Source organism: Lissotriton vulgaris, chromosome 5 (assembly GCF_964263255.1).
Source record: "Lissotriton vulgaris chromosome 5, aLisVul1.2, whole genome shotgun sequence".
In the NCBI taxonomy this organism is placed as follows: Eukaryota; Metazoa; Chordata; class Amphibia; order Caudata; family Salamandridae; genus Lissotriton; species Lissotriton vulgaris.
In genome coordinates this window covers 1,886,509,353-1,886,521,754 of record NC_141693.1, presented here as the reverse complement: position 1 = coordinate 1,886,521,754, position 12,402 = coordinate 1,886,509,353, and the positions used below count along the sequence as shown (strand labels likewise).

The 12,402-nt window shown below is 42.4% G+C and overlaps 1 protein-coding gene across 1 annotated transcript in view; it reads right to left on the bottom strand.

Annotated features, from left to right (window-relative positions):
• LOC147717628 (E3 ubiquitin-protein ligase TRIM39-like) overlaps nt 1–12,402 on the bottom strand; it is a 402,340-nt gene that overhangs the window by 294,757 nt on the left and 95,181 nt on the right. The window contains exons 4-5 of the mRNA XM_086924422.1: nt 7,822–7,844; nt 6,816–6,928 (exon numbers count right to left, since the gene is read on the bottom strand). Of these exons, the coding sequence (XP_086780548.1) occupies nt 6,816–6,928; nt 7,822–7,844 (136 nt within the window). The remainder of the gene's footprint in view (nt 1–6,815; nt 6,929–7,821; nt 7,845–12,402) is intronic.

The window sequence follows — 12,402 nt, the reverse complement described above, 5'->3', positions numbered from 1 at the left end:
ATCCAACCCTCAATGCACTATTAGCAACAGGACGCTCAGCCTGTGTCTCGGCCCGCGCCCATGACTGTTCCCACCTTCAGCAGGGCCGACGCGTTCTCCGGGCCGTTCCTCCATCGCAGTCTGATCTGCACTGGTGATGCATTAGTGCAGTTTGGGCCTGTTCTCCTTCCCACCTCTCAGTGTCAACGGTGCCGTCCTCAGCTGCCGCCGTCTGTCCCCTCACCACTGCGAGGTCCTAGCCTGCCAGTCTGATCCTCCCCCTTTCAAGCAAGGTCTCAGAAAGGGGCTCTCCGGCTCACGAACTCTAGAAGTTGGTCCTCTCCTATTCCGTGCTCCCACCTCATCTCAGCCAGCTCTTTGGATCAGTGGCAGGTCTATCTTTCCCCCGAGTCTTCATCGCCTGCGGTTGCAGCCATCTAAATATGCAGCTGCACGCCTCCCTTGGAGTTGTAATATAAGCCTGTGGCCTCTGTTTTGAAAAAGTGTGGGCATCGTCTAAGTCCCTCACACAGTGGGGCTGCTTGCGAGTTAATCAGGGCCCCCAGGACTGTCTCATTTCTGCAGCATGGCACTGGGTGGGGATCGGCAAGAGTCAGTAACAGGACAGTGCCCAGGCCTGGGCGATCACTGGAGGAAGGCCGTGGGGGCAAACTCTAATTCCCACGGCCCCCGCCTGCCTGCAATTTGTGGAGCACCATAAAGTTCAAGGGCAGATTTGGTAAACAGTGTTATGAGAGCCCGACAACCAATCTGCTACCTCAAACTCTGAAGTTGTCCAGGGGGTCGTCTTCATGCACAGTGGGAGGACAGTGCCAAGGCCTGCGCGACTATCACTGGAGGAGGGCCGGGGGTCAAACTAATTGCTACGGCCTCCCGCGGTGGCTGGCGGCCCGAGCATGCCTGCAGTTTATGGAGCGCCAAAAAGTGCAAGGACAGATTTAGTTAACAATGTTATGAGAGCCCGACAACCAATCTGCTACCTCTGAAGTTGTCCAGGGGATCGTCATAATGCACTTGACGTATGCCTCACCTAGATGATGGTAAGACAATTTTTTAATAAGCAGTTGATATTGTGACGTGGATACTGTGATGATATTAATATGTTCCCCTCGTCTTCATTGCTTAATTTTGCTGATGAGAAAATGTCACTCATAGATGTTGAAATGTCACTCATAATTACACTGAAATTATGAAAATGTCACACATAGCAATCTCAAACTTTGGCAGCTATGGCTACTGTACACCTACCTGTTCACAAGCCACCATATTGCAGTGCTGATGTGTTTTAAAATGAAGTTAAAGTGCAATCTGGATTTGTAATGGAAGCAACTGATAACTTGCTGTGGGGGAATTAGTGGGAATTACTACGGTCAATGTTTCTGATTTTACTGCATAGGCTGCATACAGTACATGTATGTTCCCCCATCATTCTGCTTGCAGTAACATTTAAATTGCTCAATATTCGAAAGGAAAATGATGCCTTATTCTCACAGCAAACTGGATATTGTTGGATGTTTGTGTCCCTGGTGCGGATTTAAAAAGTGTAAATGTGTCCGATGCCAGAATCCTACCAACTCTGTTTTGAATCCAATGAGTGCACTTTAGCTGTGGCCCTTCGTTTAAGTCTTTCCCCCATATGTTGCTAGCACATAGTGGAAAAATCAGGCGGGCGTCTTCATGGGTCTTTTTAAAATAGTTTGCTTGGCAAAATTCAAGGAAGAGGTTGTGAAAATGAATTTTGCATTTTTTTCCTTAAAATTTCCCTACTCATGTCATGCCAACCAGGACAGTTTGCCCATTACCAGACTTCCTCATGTCATGCCAACCAGGACAGTTTGCCCATTACCAGACTTTTTGTGATATGCAGAGACAGTAGCGTAGGAAGGTGCAGGCTGCCCCCGGGGTCATCACTGTGTGTGAATAATTACAAATGTGAGGTTGTGCATGAGGTGCATCATCAGAGCTGTGTGAATAATAACAGCTGTGAGCCCCGTGCTGAGGTGCATCATCAGAGCTGTGTGAATAATAACTGTGTCAGCCTTGTGCGTGAGGTGCATCATCAGAGCTGTGTGAATAATAACAGCTGTAAGCCCATGCCAAGCATGCATCATCAGAGCTGTGTGAATAATAACAGCTGTGAGCCCGTGCCAGAGATGCATCATCAGAGCTGTGTGAATAATAACAGCTGTGAGTCCGTGCCTGAGGCGCGTCGTTAGAGCTGTGTGAATAATAACTGTCAGCCCCGTGCGTGAGGTGCATCATCAGAGCTGTGTGAATAATAACAGCTGTAAGCCCGTGCCTGAGGTGCATCATCAGAGCTGTGTGAATAATAACAGCTGTGAGCCCGTGCCAGAGATGCATCATCAGAGCTGTGTGAATAATAACAGCTGTGAGTCCGTGCCTGAGGCGCGTCGTTAGAGCTGTGTGAATAATAACTGTCAGCCCCGTGCGTGAGGTGCATCATCAGAGCTGTGTGAATAATAACAGCTTTGAACCCGTGCGTGAGGTGCATCATCAGAGCTGTGTGAATAATAACTGTCAGCCCCGTGCCTGAGGTGCATCATCAGAGCTGTTTTTATCACTGCCATTTCCACTTGGAAGTACAGAGGACTATCTATCTCTGTGCCATTTCAACTTGATGAGAAAATGACAACTGGATGAATGAAAATGCTTGAATTAACTGAATTACTGAAAACGACATTTTGGCACACTCAATACCATCCTTTTTAGGTCTCGCCTGGAAATTCGCATCCGAAGGATGCGTCCAGGCTGGAGACTTATAGCGAGCTGACACGGGGGAATGACGGACAAAAAACTGTCACGCGCTTCTCCCCGGCTGGATTCAGCTGCTTGCACGCGCACCAACATTCACGCATGCGCACATCACAGCCATACGCATACACAGCACTCACGCATGCGCACATACACACGCATACACAGGCACACCCCCCGTCGCCGCCGCCGCACCTACACGCTGGTGGCTTTTAATCAGGATTACCTAGAAATAAAACTCACAACATAGGACGAGTTGCCATGCTACGCTTCTGTACTTCAAATGCTTCTCTTTCAGCCCGTGCCACCCTATTCCACCCTCCTCACCTCCTCTCCACCAGAATCGGACTCGGGCTCCTCGGGCACATCTTCCTCCTCTCCAATGGTTCCGATCAGATCCAGATCTGCGAGCCGCGGCATCCTGCAACCACAGTTTCCGCTCTCTTCACCTCCTGCCACTTCTCTAACCCTGGCTCTGTGCGACACGTGAGAATCTCAACAACGGAACTGGGTGTTACGTTGAAAGTGCTCCGACCGGAAGTAGTCGCCCTTGCGAGATAGGAAGTTTAATCCCTTTACACAACAGCCATGTTGGGTATGGCCTTGCGCATGCGCAACAGCATCTCGGCAGATTCAAGCCCCCACCGGCGTAAAATGTACTCGAGTTGTGTTATATGTGAAATGCTAACATTACTAAATACGTTAGCTTGCCTAGTAGTGAAGTACCTCTGGCCCTTTCCGTCCTTTATGCTAACTATTGTAATTTTATTTATATAGCTTTTACTACTCCTTATAACGATAGGCGCTAGTATGCAAAGATAACAGTGAATCGAGAACCCAAGTGTGTTTGTTTTCTCTGTTTGCAACCTGTCTCCCCTGCTCTCGCTAGCTGGCAGAGTTGTTGCTACTATTCTCAAATAAAAAATACCGGCCCTCTGCTCATATTTTAAAGAGTCTACAAAGACATTACGATTAAATTGAATTTATAGCTGAAAAAGTCTGTATTGATTTTTAACTTGACCTTTCTGTCTTTGTTTACTTGAATTATCAGTAAGGTATAACTTTGGGAATCACTGGGTGTTGAGCGTGGTTGCCAGACTTGAACCTCCTTCAGTTTTCAGACCCCCCCCACCCCCACCCCATCCGTTTGCAAATAGAATGTACATATAAAAATTATTTAGGCACATCATTAAAATGTTTAACTTTTCTACAAGAAATATTGTATATGTACTTTTTTATGCAAAGAAAATGTAAATACTGCATAAATGACTTTTCTACAACACATATTTTATATGTACTTTTTTATGCAAAGAAAATTAAAATGGCGCATAAATAAAAATAAAAACATTGCCATTTACAGTACTATTGCTCAAACTTAAATAATGCGAGACCTATTGCATTGCAAATGCTTGTTTTTACCTATGTCGCCAACTTGCGCGAGCGGTGGCCAACCTGTGTTAACCACACCATCCCTACAGCGTGGCGTGAGCCAGGTACCTCTCTCTGGTACTCTGTGCGATTGAGAGGGCTTGTGGCTGTCTGCATATCCTCTTGCTTGTCTCTGCCTGCAAGCATCTGGCCTCCTCGTGTACTCGAGTCATCCTCTCTGTCCTCGACTAATTCCTCCCGAGCTTTCTCTTTTGGGGTCCAATCCTGGAGAAATCTTTTCTTTAATTGTGTCTTTCCTCTCTCTCTCTCTGGTTTGCCATTCTTTCCTTTTAACCTTTTCTTTTTCCTTTTAGGTCATTAGGTCATAAATAGGATGATGTGGGAGATGGGCCTAAGGAAACTGCAGGTAAGTCCTCTAAGGTGTCCTTCACCTCCTCAAAATGAGCCTTTTCTCCAAACAGAACGGAGCAATCGAAGGGCATGTCCATTAGGACCACTTGCACACCTCTAGAAAACTGGTTGATCTCATACAGGCATGGCTTCTGAGCATGACACTGGTGCCAATAGCTCTGTCAATGCAGTCTGTAGTAACAAGGACAGTTCGGAGCACATACTTGTCTGCATTGTGACCATCATGCATAGTTTGGGATACGGAGGACCTGAAGTCTTCTCGGATGGCAGATAAGATGTCTCTGACCATATCACGAAAAGAGTGGTTGTATCTACCCAAAAGACAAACTGCAAGCTAGACTAGCTGAAGAAAGCATCGGCTTTCCAAAAGCATCGGTTCATTTCGTTTTCCTATCTGTCAGAGCCTGAACAATCAGGCTCTCTGATAGAAAGTCTGAGTCGTTGGTTGAAGAATCTCATTCAATACATTTGTTTTCATCTCTATGGTGAGCTACTACAATTCAATTGTCTCAGCTGCCCTCCAAACTACCACTGAAAACAAAGCACCGTCTGCTGTTGGTGGTTCAGATGGCGAGTCTAGCTCCCTTTCAATGTCAGAAGATGTGTCCAGCCCACTGGCATTTTGTACGTCGAACTACAATGCATCATCAGTATGAAGGAGAAGTGATCTGTCCCCCCTATCTTATTAGCATCAGTTTCCTCTGGGATATTGGGTGGCTTTTCCAATGGATCTGAATCAGAGCAAAATAAAATAGGAATCTTCTGCTGATACTAATGTCAATGTAGGACACAACACTGTCTCAAAAGGTATTATTTAGAGGACAATTTCACTTTCAAAGAAGCACGCACATAAAAGTTGCAAGGGAAGGGAAACAAGGGGACAGAAAAACTTTTTACGGCCAATGAATGCAAAATTTGTCGTGTATTTAGCCAAAAGCAAAATAGCAGCACTCAGTTACATTAAATGCCATGTAACCTGTATAAAACTGTGCACAACAGTGCACAACAGTGCTCTTGAAACAAAGTGAACGGCACAAGTGACAATTGAAGGTTTATATACAGCGAAAGACGGTGCAGAAAAGAACATTAATATATACATTTATATATATAACTCTTAGTGGCTCCCATACATAAATACATTTAGGAGTACAATTAATTTTGAGGGAACCATGAGGGTGGCACCAAGGATTGCGCTGAAGGGTCGACGGCGTTTCGACCTGTTCTAATTTCAGGTCATCATCAGGGCCAGGTTACAGTATTTATAAAAGTGCATGGCCCAAGCCGGGGACAAGAGTTCAATACGGTGGGGCACGTAATCGTGGGGACCTCAGGATAAGGAGGAAGCGGGCAGAAATAATTCTGCCAATGGAGATGTCGGGCAGGTAGAATGATTATAGCAGAGTCTCACAAGGGAGATTTTGTGGGCACTAGAATATTGCCAAGGATTGAAGGCACCAAACGCGCAGTGAAATCCGAAGAAAGACTGGGCCTCACGAGGGAGAGGTCGTAGGCACTGGATTAGTGCTAAGGAATGGAAGCGCCAGTGCTTTGCGGTTCACCGGACATTGCTCCATTCCCCTGAGGATCTACAATTTATTCCATTCCATTCCGAATTCAGACTTGGCAACCCTTTCGCTGTCAAACCCCCAAATAGGCTCCCGCGTTACGGTATAAAAATTGAATAATGTCAACCACACACTGGGATTTTTTTCAGAGTTTGTGTGGACACCTGTGATTGACATGGTAGACTTGGACAAAAAAGACACTGGAGGTAATGTTGTCAGGGGAACCCCTGAAAATAGGATGGTATTGGGCCTGACACTGGGTTTTCCCTACCATCAAGAAAACCATATTCCCCGGACCTTTAATTGAGGTGTGTAACTGAAAGAAAGGACAAGATAGGACATCAGCCAATTTTCGAAAATATCTCAATTCCTTCCTCCTCTAAAACACATTCTAAGGATCACTCGGAGTATTATCCTTATGAGGTTGATTCTCTGTGGACCATTACACTGGATGAATAAGTGTACAGGTATTTTACAGGACTTCAAAGTTGGATGTCTCTAGCATGAAGTGGAGTTGTATTACTACACTAATTTCATTATCTGCTTTGATGCCTTAAAGCTCTTTAATAGGTTGGGATTTAAGTAACTGAATATTTTGGTGATCTTATAAATATAGACATTTACAATTTACTAGACATTTTGTATGGTCGTATTAATGACAACTTTGTGTTTTCTCACCCAATGATTCCATTATCTTCATCTGCAGGTCCACTTCCTTCACCTTGTCTGTCTCATTTTCTTTCTCCTTGATGGTTTCATAAGCTATTTGCTGAGCTTTGATATTTTCATACCTTGAAAAGAGATAAGTGGGGATGGCATCAAATTCTCATCTGCTCAGAAGCAAGGTATAGTTAAGGAATTTGAATTCTGTCAGATAAATGTGGGGATATAACACATTGTAAACAGGTAGGGAGTGGGCAGACTGCTTCCACCGTGGAATAAATGAGAAATAGAACATGGGGTTTTGAACAAAAAAGCAGCTGATCGAACACCGCGAGACACCTAAGGAATGAGAGACTTCTCAGAGCAATCGATCGAACTGGGACCACTATTGTGGGAAACAATAAGGAGTAAAGGACCTCTGAGTGCAAAGGATCAGACACGGAGTGAACCTAGACTGAAAAATAAATGACGGGATTTCCCAAAGAGAAGTACTTGACCGGAAATCTAAACTATCAAATAAAGAAATGAGATGCCGCTCTAAGATTAGAATGGGACAAGGACCATATACAGTGAGGAAAACAAATGTTCAGTTGTACCCTACAACCCAAATATGTTAATGGTTTAAATACTATTATTTACTGTCATACAAGTAAATAATGTAAACATGCTCTGTAAGTAAAACTACAAATAATTAGTATATTTAAAAAAGGGACTCATAACAAATAAAAAGTTTTTTAGTATAGCACATTATACCACAATTTTACTGCTTCTACATGCTGTAAAAAATACAACTGCAACACACACATTAACAGTATTCCATTTACCAGTGTCAGAAGGATGGAAGCTAGAGTCTGCATAGCCTGTGACCTTAAGAATACATTGTTCAGAAGCACTATACACTGTTACACTATACATCAAAATACTGCTCTATATACATGTAAGAGTGTAGTGTGATAAAAGTAACTATGATGTCTCCTCAATACTGTTTTGTGTGACGAGCTAATAAAGAAGAGAATCTTACCTGCTCAACACGGTCTTTACATCCTGGGGAGAGAAACATAAAGAGATTAACATAGAAAAATACAAAAGTTGATATTTATATTTAGAAACATTCTTCACAAACTCAGTATTTACAAATAACTATATACAAATCAAAATAAATGTGTTAATAATGAACACGCACATTTTCTACTGACATCGGCAGATAAAGCATCAAGCACAGATTTACTTGATTAACCTATGAATACATTAAAAGGACTCTAGAACGGTCGACCTGACACAAACCATTATAAGAGAATGCTGTAATCTAGATCATTACAAAAGGATCAGGTGGCTAAATTATGTAGAAACAGTACTGAAAGCCATAGGGATGTCAAAACTTCTTCAGGACCCCGACACTTGCAAAGAAGTCAAGAAAAAATGGTTAATGGATCTATATTCCCAAAGAGCAGAACAAGCCCGTAGTGAAAAAAAAAACGGATCAATCAGTCTTCTATTGCATATGACCTGGTTCCACCATTATCAGGAGAGGGTTTTCATGATTTATCTCGCATAAACAATTTGCAGCACAGATTCATATTATTATGCTTCAGAATGAATATGATCCCGATACTCTTGGGCTACCTACAAAATAAATATAGATTAGCAGATCTCGCTCCCTGCCCCTGTAACAACCATGCTGTCCAGTCGGACCTGCATATTATACTATTTTGTAAAACCTACTTTGAGGAAAGGAAAATATTTATACTTCCAATCCTTAGGCACCATAAATTTAGGCAATGCCGGGTCGCCATGTATTTTCTAAAGGCTTTAACAGACCCATTTGTATGTTTCTAAGTTGCTTCATTCCTATGGGCCTGTTTTAGGAAGAGAAAAAAGGTGGGACCACTTTTTGATAGTAGTGTGTAATTTCATACAAATGATTTTAAAGGTCTTATTTATGATCACAGCACACTTGTTTAAAACTTATTTTAACCAATGTAAATATGTAATAAATAACTTGAAATTATTTTATATGAGCTGTTGTGCTTTTATGGTCTATTTACAAAAGATCGAATAAAGCTGTGTGACTGACTGACTCTAGAACCATAGACTGACTGACCCTAGAACCATACTAAAATACACTATTATAACAAAAGAGATAAATGGTCCTTCCAGAAGATAAGATTAGTTTAGATAAAGGGACCTCTTTCTCTGGACACAAGAGCCGACATGGGTAATGGCCATAAATGCATGAGATCTCTAAAATCATTCAGTGCCGCTTCATGTGGCCCTACATGGAACCCTACAACAGACATGGTGAGTGCCTTCATGGTAATCAGCTGTTGAATCTTAGACGGGCCTCCCTCCACACTACACTACCTATTGTTGATGTCGCAGTGGTCAGTACCATTACCCTTAAATGCCACTTTAGACATGAAAGTAACCAATACAGGTCAACTGCAATAATCTCTATGTCATAAAGCCAATAACACCTCAGTAGGTTACCATGAAAGAACACAAGGGAAGATGGCACACAGAGTAATAACCACCAGGTCACAGAACAAACAGATAATAATAATAATAATAATAGTAATAAAACATAACAAGGTGTGATGGAACACTTATAATTGTCAGGTGCAACCCGGATAGGTGTACACTCTTAGAGAACACACACCTGTTGTGGAAGATTAAGAACACAAGTTCTGGATTGTGGGAAAAAGCAGGAGTGAATGTCTAGTCTCTCAGTTCTAGGCCGCTGGCTGCTCTCAGTGACGTGTGAAGTTGTGCTTGTCCTACATCCTCTCCGCTTCAATGCACTCTCCGCGCCTGAATGGTGCTGCTGTAGAGATTGTCATAGTCATTGCCAGGCCAAGATCACAACAGCTGTATGAGCTGCCCCCTCTGCTGCAGCCCAGACACCTCCTCTCTTCAGTCAACAACCTCACATAGCTGACAGTGGCCTAAACTCTTTTGACCCAAGCACTGTTTCACTACTCATAGAACTTAACCTTGAATTTTCTATTTTCTTCAGATCCTATGCATTGTGTATCCTTGAATTCATTATGCTAAGCTCCAGCTTGCCTTTTTATCCATTCCCTGCTTAACGCAATTCCATTGGGGTGAATTATGTCTAAGAAATTAGATTTGAAAAAATATAACCACACAGTTTCAAATCTGTTTTTCTATGCTGAAACAATAACGAAATGTCAAAACTATTCTAAAACAAACATCTTCTGACCCTCAAACCCCAGGGCTTGTAGATGAATGGATGCCTATTAGAGCAGGAACCAACCATATCATGAATCCTGGACCCTGGTTATGGTAATATAGCTACCAGCTATCCTTTTGTTGTTAAATTAAACCTTGGTTCAGTACTATGGTCAGGATGATTGCACTGTTTGTAAACGGGATGGTAACATTGACATCTGAACATGTATGTTTAGAGCCCTGTTTTAGCTAGATTTTATGCTACCATAGACTAGTGTCTCTGTCTTTATCTCCTAACTTCATTCTACACAAACTGGCATTGCTGGTGTCTGGGAAGGAACAGGGATCCCTCAAGAGTCTCATACAGCTCCTACAATTATTAAATGTTTTAGCTAGATCCATTTTAAAGGCCTTTGTTAAAGGTTTTTAGAACCTGTTCAGGGTTGGCCGCAGGAAAAACAGAGAATTGATTCTGGGTCCCAACTGTGGTAGTTGAGATAATTTGCATTATTAAGAAAAATCATGCAAGACTTACTGTTCTCTTTAGATAGCAATGGTACCCCAGATGAAGACAGTGCCCAGCTGTGTGACAAGGCAGAGTGGAAATATCAAGTCTCCCCATTCCCCTTTCCTTGAGTCTAGCTCTTTTTAAAAAACCAAAAAAAACAACCATATGTAAACATTTTCTTATGCACACACAATAATATACAGTTACAAGCAGTGTCAAAAAGATCAAGACAATTAAAGATTCAACATCTTGCGTTCGAACCCAACACTGTATTTTGTCACTTTTGAAAGAGGCAGAGTTCCTCTATACAAAATTACTGTGGAACTTACGGCCCGACTGACCTTTATTGCCTGCTGAGAAGCATAAAGAAGAGAACCAATTCATATTAATAAGATCCTAACTTGTAAAACTAGGACTGAAGAACCACAGACTCTGGACTTCAAATTAGTGGGGTTTATTGCAAAGCCAAAAACAACTGCATGTACAATGACCTCATAAGGAGGTTGTAGAAAAACAGAATGACAATCTCCAGAAGCAGAACGCAGGCAATTATTGGCCCCATGTCAAGTTCTGTTTTCATCTGCGGAGTATGAATAAAAAGCATTAGTCTGTCCCTACATTACCACTATCGTGACATCCCTACTTAGCATTTCCCAGACAAGATCAGGAAAAAGGTGTCAGCGCGTGAAGACTTCCTAAGAAGTACACTCATGTTGTATGGGCCAAGTAGCCAAAGCTACAGAGCTCGTTCTAAGATGCTCCTTCCCTCGCCTTAGATCTCCTCATACCTTCTCCTGACTCAGTCCCGGGACACTATCCCAAATACAAAACACAAAAACATAGAACACGCCCACAGATCACCTCATCTCGCTGGAGATTTCCCATAGGTGATTTTCCACGCAGTGTCTGTGCTCCCAGCTCATGGCTCGGTGACCTTGATTCTCAAGCCTCCCTCAGTGAGAAGGAACACCGGCTCCCAATTATCAGCTGTTTTCACCAAAATGTTTTGCATCCTTCCGAACCTAACTCTCTTAAACAAAATACGTTATTTTAACTAACAAAGACTACTTTCTCCACCTGCAACAGAAACGTGAGAACAGAACAGATTCAACATGCATATGAAATTTCTATCAGTCCCTCTCAGAGCCCTCAGAGAAAATATAATTCAGGCCTGCAGAAATCGGGCAACATAAGAGTGAAATATATAGGCCTTTCGAAAACACACATAAGTGAACATTTCATTTGGGCCTCTATACCTCGTTACATTACAGAAGCACATCGAATTTGAGTTAACTGCAAGCCACTTACAAAATTCTACATGGTAAATGCAACTAAGTCACGTTTATGTGTAACTTCAATATGGTGCATGTTTAGATCATACACATCACATGTAAGCAAATTTGTTACGCAGATGACATTGAATACTATGAATTAAAACATTCTAGCGTGAATGCTACGTTGTCTATTTACATGACACAACACTTTTTCCTACCATTTACTTTCACACGTTATTACTGAACACCTTCTAATAGTCAATTGTTAATACAACATAAGAGTACATATGCCAGTGTGGACTATCCGTGAATATGATGCACCCCTACAAATTTCAAAACACCATTGCACTCCATCACTTTCAAATAGCAAAATAAGGAAGTGATCCTCAGAGGGGCTTGGAACAGTTTCCCATACAAAGCCTCAAAGTGTAAAATCATACTCTTTGGATCAAACTCCAGTCAGTCTCTGTCAGTACTCCATCCATTTCTTTGTATATGTGAGCTGAGATCGGAGTGTTCTTATCCATTGCTCTATAAAGTGCCATCTAGTGGCTGTTGCTGGGTAACACGCTCACTGAAGGTAAAGACTGAAAGCACATGCCTGGAAGTAAAGGACTGTCTGTCACAGCCT